At 36.7% G+C, this 23625-nt stretch overlaps 1 protein-coding gene across 2 annotated transcripts in view; it reads right to left on the minus strand.

The window, feature by feature from the left end:
• Positions 1–2989: 2989 nt before the first annotated feature.
• SLC30A7 (solute carrier family 30 member 7) overlaps positions 2990–23625 on the minus strand; it is a 31306-nt gene continuing 10670 nt past the window's right edge. For both annotated transcript variants that reach the window (XM_075508239.1, XM_075508238.1), the window contains exons 6-11: positions 23211–23366; positions 21592–21642; positions 19679–19814; positions 8983–9073; positions 7812–7961; positions 2990–5010 (exon numbers count right to left, since the gene is read on the minus strand). In XM_075508239.1, the coding sequence (XP_075364354.1) occupies positions 4963–5010; positions 7812–7961; positions 8983–9073; positions 19679–19814; positions 21592–21642; positions 23211–23366 (632 nt within the window). In that variant the 3' untranslated portion in view covers positions 2990–4962. The remainder of the gene's footprint in view (positions 5011–7811; positions 7962–8982; positions 9074–19678; positions 19815–21591; positions 21643–23210; positions 23367–23625) is intronic.

Raw genomic sequence — 23625 nt, forward strand, 5'->3', positions numbered from 1 at the left:
AAATTTCTAATATTGCACTTGGGACAAGTCATGGCTAAGCTACTAACATTAGCATTCCAGAGCAAAATCATACATAGTCTTCAGAATTTTAGTGAGCTGCCTTGTATTATCATTAAGATTTCTTGACAGGTATTTTGATATCCTGTACTATTCAACTTCAGCTCACTGCTAAGAGTAATTCCTGCAATTTAAAGGTAAAGGCAAGCAATATGCTGAATGCAAGCAATACGCTGTATGCTACCAGCAATGATTTTGGCAATTTCTTCATTCACAATATTTCACACTTCAGCCAAAATACTGTTGCGATTCATTTAACTCTTGTACAAGATCCCAGCATACACATGAAAGACTTCAATGCACATGGGAAGTGAAATACACAACTCCTTTTACACATTATTTCCGCCAAATTACCACATAGGCAGGAACCTTTTGTGGCTCACTGAAACAGACAAGTAGATTAACCAGTATTTGTACACAGCAAGACATGTAGTCTTCATATGCCAGGCACAGCAGAAGCGTAACTGGCATCTTTTCACATTATAGCAGTCTCTGGCCAATGAAGTCCCAACAGGGATGGTCACTGCAACAAAGCCTGAATGGGGGAGAAATCCAAAAGGGAATCCCAGCAAGCTGCAGATAGGGATTTTTCATAGAAGTGTAAAGGAGGAATTAACCACTGAGTCAGTATGAGGGATCAGAGAAATGGATTATTAAAAAAAAAAAAAAATCCCTGTATACTCATTCCCAAACATGCTTAAAAGGGGTGGGATAATCAAGAATCATAGCAAGTGGCAGTCTGATGGCTGCTGGGGAAACAGGACAAGGCTTAATTAGTGACTAAAGTTGTTGCTCTGAACTGGTATTTAAAGATCCTGTTACATGAGTATTGATTAGGATTTGCATCTTATAGAAGCATGAAGGTTTCTGCAACTGCAATCTGCACTGTGAGAGAAAAGCCATGAACTTCACAATGTGATTGCACAGTGGGTGCAAAGGGTGGAAAACTGCAGTTCAGCAGCAGCTTCTCTCTCCTCTTGTGTCTTTTTTACCTTCCCAAAACAGGTTCACTTAAAACAGTTAAAGAGAGATACCCTTTCTTTCCTTCACCTTTAAAGCCAGCTTTTCTTCTTCAGGAAAAAAAAAAAAAGTTAAGAGTCACTAAGGTCCATTTTATTAGTAGCAGCAGTTTCAATTTTTATGTAAAAATAGTGTCAGTAGCTCTTACTAATGATGCAATGAAACTCGTTTTAGTAAGCAGTATTACATAAAAAGCAGTCATTTATTTGGACCAGCACTTTTTGCCTTAGTTTAGCAAATTGCACAAGTAACCCAGCTCTCTGTAGGGGCCCTAGTGATGTAAGGAACAAGTCTATCCAGATGTATAGACTTACAGGATTAGCCTACGAAGGACCAGTCTTCACTGTGCGTACTCTTAAGAGTAGTTTTCTTCCACTGTTATTTACCATGATAAACTTCTGGGGCATTTTAATACTGACACTCTGTAGCACCTGTTTTATCTTCTTATTTGCTGTAGGTCCTGTAAAAATCATGCAGTTTGCAGACTTGGTCTTTGGGACAATAGGGTTGTAAGTTACTGTTTTCAGTCACAGAAAAAAACTCCACAAAGACAGACCAGTAACGCCACAGTAAGCTTCAGCTACGTGAAAACATGAGAAAAATCATACTTTGAAAATTTGGTTCAAAATTCAGTACTGGATACCAGGAAGCTGAGTTTTAGCAGATGATCTGCAGACATTCATCCATCTCTGAATATCAGTCATTCACACAAATCTTTAAAGGATGCAATGCATCTCCAATAAACTGTTAAAAGCAAAGAGTTATATAATAAGCTAAGTGTTAGGTAATTAGCAAAACACACAATCATGGAGCTTTGACTTTCAGGATAAGAAAAGCTGCACTTTCAATTGCATGATTTGTACTCTCCTAAAACCTGAGCAAGTATCCCCTTACGTGAAAAAAAAAAAAAAAATCAGATGTCCCTCTGTTTACTGACATACTAGATGTGATTGTAGTTACTGGACATGTACTGTCTTTTGTAGACTTTTGTGAGGCGTATCCTTTTTCAGAATGCCTAAAAAAGGCTTAAAGTCTACTTTGAATCTGACTTGCCTACACTATCCTCAATTATATTTAACAAACAAATGATACATTTCTTACTATAAAAACATCAAGTTCTCCTTAAAAATCATGAAGAAAGTGCTGTCTTGGTTAGAAAACTCAGACTTGTACATATGCTTCCAACAGTCAAAAGCAACAAAAAATGTAAAAAAATTATTAAAATCAATATTGTGTAATTATAACCAGCTTATAGGCTTTTTCAGTGAACTTTCCGTATTTAAAAAGTTTGTAGATGTACTTCTTAAAAAAAACCAACCAAACAACCAAACAAACCCCAACAACAAACCCAACTGCCACTCAGGCAGATTCTCATTTGGGAACAAGTTGTAGCAGTCATCTTTTCATTAAGAAAACTAAAATAGTGGCCAAGCCCAGCATCTTGGGCAGCACTACAGTATTTCAGCAAGTCCAGGAATACTCAGTCCCAAAACATGCTAGTATAAAAGTTATATAAACCAAAGCCTGCTCTTGGATCATGACACAATTGCGATGAAGTTGGCTGGTGCTTGCATTTAAAGTGACATCAGTTGATCTTCTCTAGCCTCAAATAGTAGTAATATTAACTATTAAAAAAAAAAAAATCAAGAAATCATGCTGTCAGCCAAGAAGCAGTCTATATGCAACATACTACAAAACAGTATGAGGGATCTCTGCCCTATAATCACAACTATATTTTAATTACCTTTTCTGTGAACATATATGCAAACGGTATCTTAAACTGCAATACTCAAATCTGCTCAGAGTGCCCTACCCTGTGCCATGTAACTTACAGATCCCACCCCCCAGTCAGGAACTCCAGGCCTGGCAGAGCATCTGCCAGGCAAGACAAGGAGGGAGCCTGACAGGGTGCCAGGGAGGAGGCCGCAAAAGAGATGTGGAACAGTGTAGCCAGCTGAAAGGGCATTCTCTACCTGCATCCCCAGGAGAAATAAACAGGATCAGAAACCAGCAATAGCGATAAAGAGGGATCTGAAGACCGGAAGAGACTGTAAAGCTTAAAAGCAATATGTATGTGGCTTTTTACTGCTATTTTTCTTTACACCCAGTTTTCAGTTCCAAGCACAAGAGTACACCCCTAAGCTTTGTACAAAATCAACATTCACGTTTCAATATCTCATCTGGAAAAATTCAGGAACCACCTATCAATTTGGCAACCATCAAGTTTTCACATGAAAAGAGATCAAAATTCAGGTGCTATATAGGAACGACAGAACAAATGCAAGAAACTCTTCATCTCTATCATGAATTCAGCAGCATCAGTGGCAAACAAACCATTTCTGCAAATGAATCTTCGGTACTTTCATAGTGCCTGGCACTTAGTACACAGACATCAGCTTCAGAGGGCCTTGATCTCAGTATTACCACGTATGAGGTGCCAGAAGAATACTTAAAATCCATACCAGCCAGAAGCGGCTATGGTTTATCAGAAAAATGCCTGTCTTGTTTTTTACTCCACAATGTTCTGTTTGTAAAATGTCCTCTTATAAAAACTTCCATTACCAAGTTAACTACTACAGCAGAGTGGAATTATCATCTGTAATACCAAGTATAGCAGATTGTCTTTCAAAACAATGCTCAGATCTGAAAGTGTAAAATGATTAAAATGCTAGAAAAATATGACAGACCAATGTTTCTGGAAAAACAACTTAATACACTGAGATTTTTTTTTTTTTTCATGAAAACACACAAGGCTACAGTAAGACAGTAAAAAAATGTCAGACTTGTCAACACGGAAAAAGCATAATCTTAAACAGCCTGAACCACAGTCCTTATTTCCATTTCGGGTATAACCACCAGGAACAACTATTTTCAGTATTTGGAAAGGCAAAAGTTCTCTCACCAATCACTTTAATAAAAATTATTACAACCTATTAAAATCAAGGAGATTTAAGCTTTCACAAACAATTTAGGGATTTATTTTTTCCCGCCACATAATCTGGAAGATAAAAAACTTCAAGCATTGCTTCCATCACCAGCATCTTCCCTCAGCTGCCTGTTGTTTCAGTGACTATGAACATGAGTAGCATCATGTAATGTCTCATTACTCTCAACAGTATGATGAGACTAATAATTGGAGTTAAATCTAGTATTTTGACTAAAATAATTTCCACAAGATATGTGCAACAAAATATCCAGCTTGTTTTGGAAGCAAGTCTCTTCACAACAGCTTTGCCTTTTATATTTAGAATTTTTCTGTCCGTTTGATTCGATGCAAGTGTAAGGGAAGTCTAACATCTACAGTTATGCAAGTACACAAACCCCCCACATACATTACTAGTAAATAATCAGACTGCATACAAGATATTTGTAAAAGTAATAAAACCCTTTGATGCTCCATATTTATGCTGGCAAATACCTCTCCTGATATAAAAGGCACTTTGAAAACCCAATATGGTTTGGTTCATTAAGTTTGCAAAGTACAAACAATTGTACAAACATACAATTATATTGAAGCATGTCAGCCATTGTGACATTATCCACAAACAAGTTTCCAATTGTTGATAACACTGGTTTTATGGGAATGAGCAGTGGTTTCAGCAGCTTCACTGAAGACATGACAGGGTTTCCAGTACCACAATCTTAGTAAGTAAAAAACCCTCAAAAACTTAGAAGTTTAGGGGCCACAAAAACACAAGACCCAAAGTCCATAACATTCATTCCATATTTACTCCTTAGAAGTGAACTCCATCCATAGCCCAACGGCAGAAATCTATTCAGTCAATTCCAGAACAGTGGTGGAGGCAGGCTCTGTCTTGAGAAGTACGTTGTTATACCATTACAGTACAGAAAACTTTGGTCCAACAGCACAATTTCAGAAATTCACTACATGGCTGCGACATCAATCTGTATGTAAAGCTGTCTTACTCCTGCCTATGGAAAAGAGAAGGAGAGTTAAAAAAGCCTGTGAAGCCAAAGCAATTTAACTGTCCTGAACACCAGTAAGTTACCTAGCAAAAAAACTCTCTATCTTATTTTTCTGTAATTCATCTTCCACATATAGCACATCAATCACCTAGATACTGGTGATTTGGAAGCCTACAAACTTTGAGTGTGCTGTATGACTACATAGTTCTTTACACAGCCAAGTGCACATATGTAATTATATATTAACATTAGCTTTGCTACATTACCTTTTCCGATTCATCCTAAATAACTGTCACACATGAAGCTGCACAAAAGCAATTCTTACTTTCTTTTGTACAAGTTTAACTTCCTGAAAAGTAAGCTGCTTGAAGAGCTGTCAGTTTAAAATGGAGCGAAGCAGAAGAGCGTAACATGGGATTTGTTGTTTGAACCAGTTCTACACTAAGATTTTAGCAAGAAACAACAATGGCTACAGTGAATTTACATGACGTCATGACACACTAAAATAATGTTTGGTGAAGGTATCTGAATTGTACGAAAGCCTTTCTCTCCTCAGAAATCTTAAACTAGCCTTAGATGGACTTGCTTAGTTTTATCATCATTCAGTATAAAATAGTATTAAAAAAATCAATTAGTCATTCATTTTAACCTCAGTGGCAGGCCAGCAACAATGTTGTGATGGTCACTGGTTCTGCAACGTGATCTTGAAGCATTATGCTGAACACTGCTAAAGATCAGATTGTCTTACCTATCATCAACTTGCTTTTAGCTCAGTTGAGCAGCAAAACCAACTATCTGTTAAGATTAATGAGGGCCAGTATTACTGAGGAGAAAATCTCTACTTGCTCCAACTGTCCCTCCACTTATTACCATAGGTCAGATAAGAAAAATGATAGACCTTGTTCTACCAGTTCCCTTCTCGGTCACACAGTTCTTGATACCTGCACAGCTACAAAACAGCTGAAGAGCTAACGACTCACTTGGAAAATGCAATCCTTTGGGGACTTGAGGTGTAAAATTAGTTTTAATGTAATAGAATGTTCTGCATAGTCCTTCCCAAAATATATCCCTTAGTTTCAAATTACATAGTCTGCAGAATAATCCATGCAGACTGATTTCTACCTACTCGATAATCTAGAGCTGTATGTGATGGAACATCTCAAAAAGGACCAAACTTTATTCATAAAGTTTGATTTTAGAATATTTGTAACAACAAATCCTCCTTCCCTAAGTCTCTAACATAAAAACAAGTATGTGTGTTTATTTTTATTGGGTTCCCCATGACTGACTACTTTAAAATTCCTTAAAATTTAAGGAGTTCAAAAGAATTCATGCATGCTGGCAGCATACTGTAGGGTTGGCTTCAGTGGTGTTTCTCCTGAGAGTCCAGAAACTGAGTATGCAAGATGCATAAAAAAACCAAACAAAAATCCAGTCTGGAACATTTAATAAGTGTTATAAAATACTTAATAAAAGGGGTACTCATCAGATGCATAAATGATTCACTAAGCCATCACATACACAAGCTGCCAATGCAGTAGAGCAAGGGAACATTTAGAACAAGGGAAGGAACGTGCATGTGAGCACACAAGGACTTTCCCCACTGCAGAAAGCTTTGAAAAGAACATTTATAAAAGCACTAATTAAACTGTTGAAACATTTTTTGTTTACAGTATCAAATATACCTGATTAGAAGCCCCCTTACTTCACTGTCCAACTGACTTAGAGACGTCAGTAATTTACATATCTCCAAAATATTACCCTTTAGCTGACAATAGTTTGTTACCTAAAACACTGGTTATAAACAGGAATATTTGTCTCCTTATCAGCTACAGAACTCTCCGTTACTCAAAAGCAGAGAAAGGACATTATGGAAAAATGTAACATTTTTTTCAAATACGGTCCTCCAACGTCAAGAATAAAACCAGGATGTTTGGCTCTGGATGGTGTAAGAGAGAGAATAAGTTTCCAGCTTTATTCTTCACAAAGTTCTCTTGCTGGAGAAGAATTTTCTATTTTATCTTAATAGACTCTAGATTCTACTTGTAAACCATTCATATCCAGTAGCTATACTGGAATAGGCAGCCAAACTGAATTTCACATTTAGTGCTTAAAAGTAAAAGGAAGCAACAGAAAAATCTTTCTGAAATTTGTCAGATTTTAATCTCAAGGCAAGAGCTATCAACTTCTAATAAAATTTCTGTTGTTCACAAGAATTTCAACATTTGATATCAGCTACAAGTGCTATCACTATCTATATTAAAAAAAAACCCACAACCTGTAGGGAAATAAACAGGCACATGCTGTTCGTATACAATGTGACAATTGATGGTTACATTTTTACTAGTAATCACCATAGCATGGATGTTACTAAAAGACAACAAAATATGCAAATACCATGGACTCTTAGAGGGATAGAAACGAATTACAAATACAGCATCAGCACAGTGAAGAACTTAAGTAGGTCCCATCTGCGGTCGGAAGCTCTATCTTGAGGGAAGCCTCATCTATTTTCTTGGTTCCTCATAGGTCAATATAGGGTTTCAACTTAATTTGATACACCTCAGACAACTACAGCTGTTATCTCCATTAAGTGGCACCAAAAGGTAATGCAGAGAGGTACAGCAATTCCATCTACACTACTGAGCATTTTGAAATTGTTCTATACAGCTGGAGCAGAGAAGCTTTTCAAAACACACTGATACCAAAACCAGAAACATTTAATTTTTCTTGATAAGAATTACAATGTCACATCACATGACAGGCAATTTACACTTTGAGATGTGATTTCCAGTGATGAGACATACCTGCGTAAAAATATTGTGAGTCTGGCTTAGAATCCACCTTCCATCAGCATCAGGAGCTACTAATAATTTCAAAGTCCCTATGTAAACATCAGTACAGAGGGTCCAGAAATGTGGATCATGTAAACTGTAAACTCCTTGCAACTGCTGCACCTAAAAATACAAGCAAATTTAAAAATAAAATTTCAGGAAATGTTTATCTGTACTACATTTCTTTACAGAAAATATTATAAAAGCCAATGCACTCTTTTACTTCTAGTTCACTGTGCAATTTGTGATATTTCACTTAAATTCCTTATTACTATCTCAGTAATTGTAAGGAAGGTGAAAACATACAGATTGTATGTACATGTCATGATTTTGTATCTTGCTGCATTTACGTTCTACATATATTTTCTGAAACCATTTCTGAAAACAGTGGTGTCAAAGAGAGAAAAAGTCACGGTTACCAAATTTGAGAGGGCATTCAATTAAACCAGCAATTTTTGCAAATGCAGGAATTTTCCCATAAAACAATTTGTGAGAGATTCTAACTATTAACAGAAATATTAATATATTTCTGTAACTATTTTGTGAGGGCTTAGGTTTGTCCTGTCAAAACCCTTCTTCCTCTGTCCAATTTTAGGGAACCCTCCACGTGATAATTACAATCCTCTAACTTCCTGAGGAAAGATGGCACTCCTACAAGTGCTTTGTATTAACTTTGCAAAGGTGCTTCAAATGTTCAGGTCATGGCACAGCAATAAATAAGTTAAAGAGGAGTACCAGGAAAGGTCAAATCCAGAGTAATCTATGCACTCTTACAAATACAATTCCAATGTTACTCCACCTCACTTTATGAAGAACTAGATTTTGAGGGAGATAAAAACAACAAAACAGAAAAGCATTATGCACTTTGTATCAGCACAAAGTACTTTGAGAGGAAAAGCTTCAAGATCTATTTTTATAAACCAACATAACACGTTTTAAAACACAAACTGAGTTGAAGCTACTAATTAGCTACCTAATTTAGGACTTCAGAAAGATAAGAATCAAACTGGTACTTCCATTTGTACAATCTAAGGAACCTTTCACAGGCATTACTGGAAAAATATCACAAAGTATCCTCATACACACAGTTGGGGCTCATTCAGTCAGCAGCTTGACCTGAAGCAAAAACAGCCTAAGAGCTCACCCTCTGGTAGCACTGAGGCAGGGCGTTTTCCAGGGAAGGAGGAGTTCGCTGCATCAAAATGCCAATGGATTCTTTTAAAAGTGGAACAATACTAGAAAGAAAAAAAAGGAAGTTAGCTACTATTACATTTTCAAAAGATGCAGAACAAAGAGCAACATAACATTCCTTAATGCTCTTGAAGAATTTTTCTTTAGTTGTTTCACCACAAGCTGAGAAAGTTGCCATGAAAACCTGGTACAGAAAATAAAAGGATTGACAAAAGTGCTGTGCTGTCTTACTAAAGGCAAGATTACTTCTCCCCCAGATTTTCCACAGAGACAACTGGTGGACAATCAGAAAAGATGAATAGTTTAATCATGGGATTTGAGATGAAATCTCTTAGTGTCTTAAAAGTTATATGACAAAGTAGCTGATAAGTATAGCTCAAAACCAAAACCTACTTCAATGGCAATCACTCACAACCAACCATAAAAATATGCAACTGAAATGGTTTTTGCTTTTGTGTTTGGCTTAAGGCATATTTTTCTTATGAACTAAGATAATAATGGGGAGATCATAAAACAAAATTAGTATGGACCAGTCCAGCTATAACAAAGTTATTTTGTCAGAAACAGACAACTTAGCATATTCTTAAAGTGAACTAAGTGTAGGGTCTCATCCAAGCTCAAGGATTAAGCATTTGGAAACAATTAGAGGTCCCCTCCTGGCCAAATGATTTGTTTAATCAGCAAACTAAGACAATGCTTAATACCCTTTTTTATTATTATTACTTTCCCCCCCCTTTTTTTTTTTTAATAAAACCAGGAGACCACTAAGCCTATACCCTGAAGCTACCACTAAAAATGTATACTCTTATTAAGTATTCAGCATGCTGATTTTTTGTTTAGGAGTAGTGCATCACATCTGGCTCAGTAGAGCATCCTAAAATTTTCAAGAGGATGACAAATATCTATAGCCCAATACTGAAACTTAAATAGCAATCTAATTTCAAGAGCATGTAAGTCACCTAACACTCTAGACCAAAAGTGATGATGTATTTCAGAAATTGTAAGCTGAATTTCAGTGTTCAGCACTGGCATCACAGCTGGAGTACATAGAGTGATGGGATAAAAAGCAACCAGAAGACATTTGTAAGAGATTAATTGGTCCGTCTGTTAAAGGAAACCACAGAAGCTTTGTTTAAAATCTCATGAAGCGATGTAGAACGCACTGCATAGACCAGCTGTATATTTGCAGCTGGTGAACAGCATGACCTAACCATTCCTTTCCATTTTTAAAGAGACGGTTCCATTTGTACACGGAAGCAGCGCTGGCTGATCGACTGCTCAACTCACTCCTTGGCTAATCCTTAGCCAGGGGTGGGAGGGAGTTAGAGGGTGCATGACTCTTGTCTAATGAACTGCTGGAAAAACAACCACCCTAAAATTCAGTCTCTTTGCAAGCACACTGGTTATTCCAGCCAAATTCACTGCCTGATGCACTCCATCACATGGCCTCACACAGTTGCACTGCTACCAAGGAATCAGTTCAAAAATAGGAAGAAGCAATTAGGGGCAGGCAGGAGTTGCCTAAACTGGACCTGTCACCAAGACAATTAAACATTTAGCAATGCAATAACTGTCAATCTGTCTAAAGGAAGCTTAATTGGAGTGTCACATTCTACAGACAGTGGACTACAGAAGTTTAGGGAAAAAGGTTCTCTTATCAATGGACCCATCTCACTAAATAATGTCCATGTCACAAGCATCACATCAAAGGGAGCTGGAGCTGCCAAAATACTCCATTGCTGAATTGATTTCGGTTTAACTCACTACTTAAAATGCAGGTTTGCTTCTTAATAAAAACCTTGAACGACCAATACACAATTTCAGGATGCAAACTGAATACATGATTTTTGAACACTGACTCCATCCCCACAAATTTAACAAGGCCCCTCTAACATATGCATCCAAAGGCTTCAAAAAACACACACGTACAGGCTGCATATTTTTTCCCAGGGAAAGGACTAAAGGAATGGAGAATGTAGGAGCTTGCCTTTTTATTGGAACATACCACTAAGAGTGAAAAAAATCCATGAAAGAAATCTAACCAAAAAATGTCACAACTTTATCTTTTGCAAAGCCGAAAAGGCCAAAAGACAGCTGGAGCGATGTGATACACCCTCACAAATGCTTTTAGAGTACAGAAGCCTAAGCACGCATTTCTGCATCCAAAAGGACACGATCTTACAAGGTAGTCTTTTACTGTAAGCCAAACTAACATGACAAACTATAGAATCCAATTTTCTGATGTCTCAGGTTTTCCACTGTTTTATACATACTACTGAAGTACAAAACCTTAAATTAAAAACCAGAACTCCACACAGTATGCTCTTGTCTCAAACACTAACTAAAAAATAGTATTACTTAATCACCAGGAGGCACTAGAAATATTAGTTCCACCTCATGTGACTGAAGAGAACACTACAAAACATGATGATACCAAGCAGACTGAAAATGTGGTTAGAGAATTTAACCAAGCTTTCCTTTTTTTTGATTAGTCATTAGCACAAAATACACATGGTTGGCTCTGCAGCAACTATTGCATTGGTACTTCCTGCCCTTTTTTTTTATTTACAGAAAGATTATTGGGGAAGATAAATATGCTGAATTCTCACCAAGTAGAAAGTTTTTCATGCATAAGCAGTCTGTAAAGCTTTGCTGCTAAAGCAGACACAATTTTCCAATCGTCTCTGATTACCAAGCCTCGAATCTAAAATATCACACTCTTTTACAAGACAATGGAATTTGAAAGAGGTGCTAACCCACAGCAAGACTCAGGACATAAACATATCCTCTACAAAAGCCATAATAGCAAGAGTGGCTAATGTGTGCAAAATGAGTTAGCAGCACATCCCACTTTCACATACACTGTTACAGAGGAAGCGAAAGGTGTTCAAACAGATAAAAGCTATTGACATGAATCTGATAAATCCAGCCTGCCACTACTACACATGACTTGATTAACAATGAAGAGTGAAAGCATCAGACTCTTAATCAACTTGCATCACATTCAGATAATACTCATACCCAGTCCAGTCCCATCCAGTTTATGCGACTGTTTTTGTAGGCATAGCTAGCAGACTCTGGCATTGTCATGATCTTGGACAGCAAGGCTGAAAACAACTCCGGGGTAAAGAACCCTTTACACAGTCATTGTAGTCAGAGCACAGCAGGAAATTCATTTAGTGCTCTCAGCACTACAGAAAATAGAGGATACTTGTGATAGATTTTGTGGAAAGTAAACAAACACTGCTAAGACTCAAGGCCAGCTATAGTTCTTCAAATACCATAGCTGAAAATCTACAGCCAGATTTCAAAATCTTTTTTTTTGCCAGCCACCATCCCCATCTGCAGCGCCAAGATTGTCAGCCTATTTCGGAACTTTAATAAGATTTTTCTATTAGGCAATGGCAATTTTAATTGACTGCAGGCTTTGCTCAAGACAAGGACCACAGGTTTCACATTTACTTGTCCAGTTTTAAATTGTCTGTTCTCATAATAACATAGTACTTTGATTCTCAAGCAAGGCTGGCAGGTACCATTACCCTGTAAATAAAGGTAGTGCATGCCATTTAGCAATGATGGCTCAAAACAACACCAACAACAAGCATGCTAGTTTGGGGAGAGTTTTGCTATAGAACATTCCTTCTGAATCTTAGTGAATGCATCACTTTATTTTAAAAAGTAATTTTTTATACTGTTATGCCCCAAACATCATAGGTGTATACCCCATATATTACAGGCATGTCCTGCCCCAGAGCTCTTTCATATTATATCATGTTCAAGCAGCTCTAGGCCTTATGTAAAAATGATGTAACCCATGGAAACAACTTCACTAAATGACTGAAGTAAATTGCCTCATTTCTTTGACCACTTAATATGTAGTCTGCATGCTCTATCCAATCTAGTATCATATTTAGTCTACGGTGCCTTTCTAGAAACATGTGGCTCTAATAGTGGTTTCGGACAAACTTCTTGCTTTATACTGGAGTTGCGGCTTTTGCTTGATGACTAATTTCACATAGCTGGTTGAAATACTAAAATTGCTTCAACATTTCAGAATAAGGCTTAGAATCCTAAGGCTAAAAAAATAAATGAACATTTAGTTTTAAATATTAAAAGCAGTTTAGAGACTTGAGAAATTGTTTATTGATTCAGGCACATCAAATTATGAGGAAAACACCTTGGAAAAAGCTTGAAGAGCGTCAACTTGAACAACTATGAAATAGCCAAGCTTTTTTTTTTTTTTAAAAAATACTTCAAACAAAATGTTACTAAAACAGACTTGCCTATTTTAAGCATGTCCTATTTATGCTTTATAATAAAATGGACACTTGCATTAAGTAGTACAGAAAGTAATCAAAGAAAGATTCATCAAATATTAGTGGTAGCATCCAGGACCACTCAAGAGCTACAACCCCGCACCCACACCAGCTCCACCCTTCAGAATTGGCCATAGATTTATGATGCAGAGATTTTAAAAGATTGCAGGATATAGCCCTCCAATTGAGAAACCACAAACTACCAAGCCCTCTGCTTGTCAAGACTCAACAGATAAATACATAAATGGAGAAAACATAACCTTCTACAGCAAGTAAAAGCATAATGAAATTTGCAAAGTGGAAAGTATCTGACTTCATGCCTTTGCCTCTCTGTATCAGAACAGTAATACGTGGGCTATTTTTCTTCCTCCAAAAAGATAAATTCTAAAGCATGAGATATAATAGGTATTAACAATATTTCTATATAATACTACTGAAGACAAGCTTTTACTGGGATGCAGACAGTCATAGTCTACTAAAGGGAAGTGACTGATCTTACCTCTCTATACTCTAGTAAGAGCTACCCGATTTCTGCTTCCACTAAGCTTAGAAGTGTATTTATTTGTCAGTGAAAACAACCTCAGAAGAATCCCACACCAGACTTTCACTGTGCAGCCAGCGTGTTCTGCACCAACTCACGAGGAGTTAGGCAGAGAGTATGTCACCTTAGAGCAGCCTTAGTGAAGGATCACAGGAGCAACACAGAGCAACAGTGTCAGTAGTTGACAATTTGGACTAATTAGAGATGTTGTCTACAGGAAGGCTCAGCCATTTGAATTAAAAGCACTGCTTGACTTCTCTGAAGAGGTGTTGCTCAACCCTTCGTGCATCTGCACAAGAGAAAATAGGTTACAAATTAGAGGCTGTCCAGCTTTATATTGCAACGATAAGTTCTTTAGTCATCCTATACAGATGTTTTTGTGATTTCTTTTGGCAAGTGTTGCCATCATTTCAGAAAACTGAACAAAGACCCGCTAATAGAAGCAGGCAAGACTTGAGTAAATCAGAGAGCTGCCCAACACTGAAGCAAGCAAACATTCAACATAAAATGAACAAGCTGTTATTTCATCTAGACACAAGCAATCTTGGATTAAGAGCAATGATTCCCCTCTGCACTCGCAGGCAACTGCTTTGATATTCTACTGGCTTATTAGACATAGTTCCACAGAAGGGAATAAGGATTTGTGTTCTGCCTTTATTCCCTCTTTGAATACGTAAGTATACCAGAAAGAATACAGATTAAAAAAAAAAAAAAAAAAAAAAAGAGCCCTGGATAAAACCTACCCCCTACCCATGCCCTGTACACTCTGTAAGTCAAACTCAGACCATTAAGCAATAACTTGGAGGATAGTGATTTGGCTTCAATCATGTACCAGGTTAAGTGGTATATGCACATTTTATTCAGAGAAAAAAAAAAGGCAAAAAATAAATTTCATTAAACCAAACAACTAAAAATGTACCAAGTATTAAACACTAAATTCACTGATTACACAGTGCTTTCTTAATTTTAGTTTGTCTTTCAGTGCTCACATAACATTTTCTTGAAAATTTCCTTGCTAAAAAGCCAAGCTATTAAAATGCTCCTCAAAGAGTCTCATGAACCTCTGAAGGCACCTTATCACCATTAACTCATTCAGCTTTTTCTCTCAAACATTAACTGTACATGAAGAATCAGAAAAACATTACTTCTACAGATTAAGTAAATTAAACAAATTCTATACATCTTACGCCTTTGCCTGATACACTTGGACTACACAAAATGTTCTATACATATTCCTAAAATGTATGCATTTTGTATTTAAAATCTAATGACCTGTATGAACACAGTATCATCAGACTTTCAACAAAAACACCACTTACTGCAATGGCATAAATAAACTGCAACAGCTACTTACACTAAAAATGTAAGTGCACTACGATATCCACATTTTGATTAAATATTTGCTTGGACATGCAAAGTGTAACATACTAATGCAGATTTACTGGTATATATTTTTAAATTAATCTATGTTTAATCATCAGTTTCAGGAAAATTATGGAATTGAACTGCAAAGTATTTATTTTTGTAAAATTTGAGACAAAATTCAGTGACATAATTATTTTCAATTTCAAGACAATTTCAATACATACTCAGATAATGAAGCGGCTAGAGTTAGAACCTGAAAGTTCTTGGTGATAGTTTTGTTAGTCCACTATACTTTCTTGAAATAAGCAAATGAGTAAGAGCAAAATACCATGTGATTTCATAAATACTATCCCACATCCAGTAATGGATACCAAATTCAACACCTGTTATTCTTCCATTTTAATCTAATTACTTTTCTAAGTAATTAGATTAAAATGGAAGTACTTCAAGTATGAATGTACTTCATAGTACTTTTCAAGTACTTTTGTACTACTTGCATCATAGTATCTTCACAGAATAAAAGCTGCAAGTTGGTTATAGAATGGCACCACATTAATGCATTACTTAGATCTTCCTATGACAATCTCTCATCAGGCCAAAAAACATTCCAATGTAATTTGTTAAAAAGACAGAATGAATACTCATTAGTCTCCAACCCACATACCTAACTACTGTCACACCATTACCTTTGCTCCTCCTGCACCTATTACAAGAATTTCTCTTTTAGATACATATACCTAAAGCTCAGCAACAGAAAATAAACCTGGTTTTGTTGAAAATAATTAAAACTTGTTTCTGAATATGTATTTCCAATAATACCCATCATACTGCAAGAATACAATCTTTCCCAAATCCCAACAGTGATAGGGTCCCAGATTGTTCAGCTGATTAAGAAAACTACTTTTTAAAGTTAGGAATCCAAAGACTTCTTTAAAGGTACCTTATTATACTGTTTACAAGAATGCTGTTTATCCTATAGAAAACTGCTACCTCGAATTTAAATCTACAGTTCTGTCCTAATTCATCTCTATGCAAGCTTGTTCCAGCTGGAAAGCCTACTAACTACTTAGACTAAACACACATCCAAAGTGATACTGTAATCTAGACTGGTCTGAGGATCCTTCCCTTAGAGGAGAAAGCCACCAACCAACATGAGTAAAAATTCCTTTATCAGTTTGTATTTTATTGGGAATTTCCAACTTTATGAAAATAATTTGCTCAAGGTATACTTTATTTTCATATACAACTAGTGGGGTTTCTAGACTGTAACACTGCATAGTGTATCCTCATTATCTAAAAATTTACAATAAAGATTCAAGTCAGGACCACTCTCCCATCATGACTTTAGATTTACACTTATGTAGCCATCTGCAATACTCACAACTGTTTCCTAAGATACCTTCCTGATGACAGAAAAGCACCTGTACTATAGGCAAGTCTTAATCGAATTTGGTAATTTGGCATTTGAGAACAAGTGACAGAAGGCCAGCAAAAGAGTTCAAAGATATACACACATAAAAAGACACTCTCCTAGGAAAGAAGTCTCCCTCCTGAACAACAAGTTGACAGCCAAGAACAAAAGCATTTCCATACAGATTTTGACATTTCAACTGCTTTATTTTAAAGCTTCAGAGTACTCAAAGACATAGAAGATCATCCACGCTCAAGGTTTTGCTTTCACCAAGAACTGTTGGTTAACATTAACAGCAGTAAGGAGAATATTGCCTGCTCTAGTTCATCAGTTAATAACTAATACATTTAATGTAGAACCAGAGGTCTAAGCAGCTAATTAAAATGGAACTGGACAATTTCATATACTTCCAATGTGGAGTCATGCAAAAGAGCTTTGGAAGATCAGCAATAAAATATACTACTATTTAGATTTAAACCAATCAGCTAAAGTACTCTTGTAAGAAGAGACAGCATCATGGGGCTTTTATACAACTCTATTTGATAGCAGCAAAGCTTTACAGTCCCAACTAGGGGAAAGTCCCCAGACAGCATTACAACTTTTGGACAACTTTATCGGACTGGCTTTTGCATCTCTGACTCAAAGCTGTGCTTGCTTTATTACAGCCACAAAGAACAGATCCTGATTTTTAAACACACATGCATGTGTCCACTTGTTGGGGCACACATGTACTCTTATCCCACTCCACCTTATCCAAGTTGGTTTAGCTAGTAAAAGGGACACGAGTGGGCTACTCCGCACAAGTAAAATTCACAAATATTCCTCTGAAACAGCAGACAATTATTTAATCTAAAGCCAAATCCCCCCCAAAAGTAATTTATCAAGGTTGCAAATAGGCCCACAGAAGTGGCCAGGAATCCCTATATCAGACATTGAACATCCCCCTCCTCCCCGTCTCAAACCTACACGCACCCCATCAACAAACAGACAATTCAAAAAAACTAGACACAGCTCTTGCCACTATCAATTTAAAGTCTTTTTGCAAACAATGTTTTTCCCCTTAATTTTAAATTTCACAAAATTTCAGTATCATCTTTCCTCTAGGTTAGATTTAGGTCACTTGAAAAGATTAAGGACAAAACTATTATATATCCTAGCAATCATCACTTGGGCCCCCGTATTACTGTTACAGATCATCACCTTATGGGAAAATCTGAAAACCTTTTGCATTAATTCTAGAAGAGCACTTCACACACACAGCATAGTGAAGAATAAGGCAGAATAAAAAATGGTTTTATGTCCAGAAGTGTAAATGAAGATTACCGAAGTCAAACAACACAAAAGGGGACTTCCAGCTCTCAAAGAATATCCATCTGAAACTGCCAGTCATCTTGTTTATGATCTTGTTTAAGTGCATTTCAAGCAAAGCCATCAGTAGTTAAGTCTGTTGGACTGCTTAAAAAAAATTAAAAAAAACCCAAAACAACAAAAACACAAAAAAACCCATCCTGCAATTAGCTTTTGCTCCACTGCTGTGCCAGGATGTGTCAGTCCGTGAGAAAAGCAGGCTTGCTTCTACTGACTATGATGCAGCTGCACTCAGTTAGCATAACGATTCTAGAGATCATTTATAGTGTCTCGTGGACCAACAAAATGTTACAGGCTGAGGTCTGGTATCAGGTCAAAAGACACATCAAACAGTGAATTTCTGCAGCATTTTCAGCATGGAACGTGGCCCTCAGATGTTCCTCCTAACTGTGCTAGAAGACCCCTAAACAGCTTTATTATGAAAGCTCTATTATGGAAGGTAGTCTTCTTCTAACCTCTGTACGAATGGAAGAAAAAAAAAATTCTCATTCATGTGGTATTTTCTGATCAGCATTCCACATTTGCTTTGCTGTGCAAAAAGCTAGACCCTTAAAATACAAAGTGTATGGAAACTTGTGTTTTACTCTACTCAGCTATTACCTCAGCAATAGTTTCTTCCCCCTTGGTAACCTGCACATTTCCTTTCCCATTTTTTGAGATTTTAGTAATCGAATTAGTTTGTAATAATTTGTCCTTTATGAAATTACAGGAGGTTTAAGTCAAAATATTAAGTTTATATTAAAGTGCTAATTTAATAGTTATCTCTAGCACACAGATTTCTGTGGGCATTTAGTGCCTGAAGCATGTTGCCCTACTCTGGTAAAGAGGGAGATTCACACCAATAATTCTGTGAATGCTGCCATGCATATGGTATAAACACACCATATATGGTATAAGTAGCTGCAGTTAATCAGATGACATTCACCACTGCTGAAGAGACAAGGGTGTTCAGTTACTAGGTTGTAACCGGAGTTGTGGCACTCTGCCCTATGCCACCACTGAAACTGCTGCCAGAAAAGCCTCAATAACAGCATCACTGAATGAAATGTTTGCTTGTCCAGTCTAATCCAAATAGCTTCACATTTACAGTGATCTTGGCAAGCAACAACCAGGAAAGCCCAGAACTACTTGAAGCATTTCCATCAGATCTTAAAAGGTATAAGGATGTCTCAGAATACAAATACAAAGGAAAAGACAGTTCTTGCCGGGGGAGGGGGGGGAAATTACCAGCCTTGATTTGTCAAGGACAAGGGCACATCCTGTGCCAGCAGGCTCAACTCTGCTGCCCTGAAGCCATTCTGCTCCATTTACTGGAGTACATTGGTTTATATAAGCATGTACTAAATACAGAGAGGAAGCTTTCTACAGTTTGAACCTGAAAGACATTTTTGTAGTATTATGCAAACAGGCGTAAAATATACAGATTTAAGAGCAAAAGCTGTAGCTGTAGAAAAGAGAAAGAAAGATACCTCATGTAAGAGCATACCAGAACAGCTGTACAGAACAGAGGTAATGTATCACTCTTGGAAGAAAAGCAAACATTGTAAGTCATTAGCATAACAGACAAGCCTCCTCTTGCTGTAATTTGTAATTTGTGCTGTAACTAGCATCAAAAATACTACCAAACGTCAGTGATAGCAATGCTTACCTTACACCTATAAGTAGTGCTATCAGCATTGAACAAATAGGATCTGCTATCATTAGACCATAGTTCTGCATCAATATAGCAGATATGATTACACCAATACTTCCGAGCGTGTCTGCAACAATGTGTAGAAATACACCTGTAAGAGATTAATTGCTATCATTACAACTTGGTATTCTTAAAGGTAATGGAGTATTTCAAAGACAGTTTATGAGAAGAGTTGCAAGAACTAGATAACATGATGTATGCTTGTTAAATTTGTGGTCAATTTTTGGTCAAACACACAGAAAGTGATCTCAGGATTTCAACACATTTGTAGAATATAGAGCATTTGAAGAATTTACATTATTTTCTGCACTTCGCAGTAAGGGGTATTTCATGGCATGGCTATCAACTTAAGCAGTGATTAACAGATGTAGCTAAATGTTTTTTCATTCAATATCCACCCATATTACAGTAAAGAAACTCATGTTCCCCGATGCCTACAAACAATTATAAGTACTGTGTAAGATGGAAAGACTGTTAACAGAAACAGCTCTATAAAGCTTTCAAAGATGCTAATGTTTCATTGACAATATCCTGTAGAAGTTATTTGGCAAAGAAATCAAAGACAAATGATTTTGAGAATTAAACAACGCTGTAGACATGAACAACTTCACTCTTATTTTGAAGAATAACGCACTACCTTAAAAGACAAAGAAACAAGCACTTTGAAGCTAGCTAAAATTTAGCCTTTGGAGCTCTCTGCTGGCAATGACGGGAACAGTCATTCAGAAACAGTTTTTTTAATACAATTCTCCAGACTCAGATAATCCCTCCTCACAAAAATAACACAAAACGATAAATCAGCTCTTTAGTGATTTTTCCAAGTCTATATTTGTACTGGGTCTGGCTGGGATGGAGTTCAGTTTCTCCATAGCAGCCTGCATGATGCTGTGTTTTAGATGACTAAAACTGTGTTGATAACACACCAATGCTTTACCTATTGCCAAACAGCACTTGCACAGCATCAAGGCTTTCCATTTCTCACTCTGCCCCCACAGCAAGTAGGCTGGGGTGGACAAGATGCTGGGAGGGCACACAGCCAGGACAGGTGACCCGAATGGACCAGAGGGATATTCCATACCATATAACAAAACTGGGCTGTTGTCTTTCCAAAATAGCTGTTGCTCAGAGACTTCCTGGGCATTGAACTGCTGGTGGGAGGTGGTGAGCAATTCTCTTTGCATCACTTTTTTTTCTCCCTTCACTTACTAAACTGTCTTTATCTCAATCCAAGAGTAGTTCTTGCTTTTAGTCTTCTAATTCTCTTCCCTGTCCCACTGCAGGAGTGAGCAAGCAGCTGCTGGGTGCTTAGGTGCTGGCCAGAGCCAACCCACCACAGTATTGAAAAATTAAAGTTATATAAAATTGAGTATTTTTAATATGCTTCAGTTAAAACGTGCCTTTCATGAAAAGACTAACTTTCAAATATCTTCTACTGAAGTACTGAGTATATACATACGTAATACAGTGTACTATAAATTCTGGAAGAGGTTGAAAATGTTCATTTTCAAGGACTATAAACAAGCCAGAAAGTCATCCAATAAGAGAAAACAGTATGCACATTTGGGTATGCCTAATAATTACTACCTCTTACATGATGCAATTTTCTCCCTCTAACTTTTGAACACTTCAAAAAAGAAATTAATCAAAGCTCAAAACTGACATCTAAATTATCAGTAATTTATTTACGCTAATACTCAGGAGATCATGGACTCCAATACTCCTTCAAGCAATTTAGAGTGAATTACCATCTCGTCTAGCTTGATGTAATGCATCTGTAATGTACCAACTGTAATAGCTTGATGAAATGCAAGTTTTAAGCTTAAAACAATTACGAAAGCAATAAACTACTATACTTATTCTCATCATACCTTGTAAAATCTGTTTGCTGGATCCAGCCATCCCTTCAAGAGAATGGTCATCTGTGAAGACAATTATTGGCATATTAACCTACACAAAGGCTCTCTCTAGTGGTATATTCTGTTATGGTCTTCCTTTCTGAAATTTCTTGAACAGACAAGCTGCTCACAATGACTAGCTTTTACTATAGCTATTGTTTTTTAACACAGCAATTAAGTTAGAAGTCTTAAAAAACATTTTTTTTAAATAAAATACCACTTTACACAATAGATTTTATATATGTGTATATATATAAAAAACATTTGTTTTTTAATGAAAACAAACTAAGAAATAAGACCTTTCTAGTATTTAGCAAAATAAGGCTACCTCAAGAATACAAGCCATACACACAAGCAAGATGAGTAAGGTCAAATAAATCTGCTAACCAGAAATATTTCAATTAAGCAAGCATTTATACCTAATGTAAAACAACAAGGATAAGACTTGGAGAAGGTAGAACTAAGTCAAAAAATCCTCTCATCCAAGCAGATTAATGCCTCTGTGGAACACGTTGGAAAGATATTTTAAGGAAAACTTGTTAAAGGATAGCAAATGACTTCTAGTGAAGATATAAAATAATTTATGCAAAAGTTGATTTGAATATCAAATTCCACAAAAGAGATAGCTACATTCGCTGTCCCACTGGGGGGGGGGGATGGGGAGAACAAGGAAGAGGCAGGAGAGGGGAGCTCCTGCTTTCCAACCAAACTCCAGGAAAACACTTGGAAAACAAGCACCAATTTTCTACTAAAAATAGCAAGGAAGGGACAAGTAAATATTTTTATATTCTTTCTCACCTCCTGTCTGCAAGTTACCATCCTATTCCCCTCTCTGAATGTGCACATTTTCGGTCACATCAGAATCTAGTTTATGACTTCGGCAGGAAGGATTGACAACCCTGCATTACACTAAGGCTTTAATTTACATTGTTTCAAATAGGTAGTAACCACACTGTCTTTTCTCCCATAGTGAAGGCTACTGATCATATTTTGCCTGGATGTCTCTGCACAGACTGTTTGCCTTTACAGAACAGATTTAAGCATAGCTAATATACCAAGTACCTTTTTCATAACCAGGTTTAAAACAGATTACAATTACACAAGATGGGGAAAATCTTATACTTGAGATCACAAACCAAGTACAACTTATAAATCCCCAAGTACCCAAGGTGAAATTGCTTGTTCATCTTTCCTAATATCTTGATCTGCAAAATTATTCAGATGGAGGACACTAGCAGCTTAACTTTGTTTTTTGATTTTAATGAAAAATTGAAACAGAGCACTTGATAACTAATTTCATTATATTGCTACAGCATACATCTGTTTTTATCTTTTGCCAACACATAACATTATGGTGAACGTTCAAAAAATGTAGGTAAAGCAAAACCTTTAAAAACTAACACTGAACTTACCACAAGTGAAACAGCCACAAATCATGGCGGTGGCTTAGCATACCACACATTTAGTGAAACTATTTCCATGTATGCTCGCAACAAGCTGTCAGCACCCTCTCTTTTTTTTTTTTTCAGTAAAGCATTAATAGCAAATTTAAATTGAGTCAAGATGGTCTATGACATTAACGAAGTACTTACCATGACAATAATCCTGACTGTGAGAGTGTCCATGGCTATGGCCATGATCATGAGTGTGTCCATGGGCATGTTTATGTTCATGGCTGTGACCATGACCTCTGTGACTGTGTCCGTGGCTGAGACCACCATTAAATAGAGAATGGCTGTGTTCATGCCCTATAAACAAATATCACCGTCAGAGTATAAATTTAAATGTTGAATAAAATTATGCTTATGTTTGTTTCTAAGCTACTCAAAACCTATTCATCTTTCAGGTCATCTTAAGGTATGGTTTTAAGTAAGTTAAGAAAATTAACACAAGCTGCTTGTCATTTAAATCTATGCTGTGCAGCTGTATAAAATATACACCTGATTTGAGAAGTCAAGTGCTTTTATACATTCCCACTTCCAAGACAAATTGTGCTACCCTTTTAGT

The sequence above is a fragment of the Mycteria americana genome, chromosome 7 (genome assembly GCF_035582795.1).
Source record: "Mycteria americana isolate JAX WOST 10 ecotype Jacksonville Zoo and Gardens chromosome 7, USCA_MyAme_1.0, whole genome shotgun sequence".
NCBI classification, from domain to species: domain Eukaryota; kingdom Metazoa; phylum Chordata; class Aves; order Ciconiiformes; family Ciconiidae; genus Mycteria; species Mycteria americana.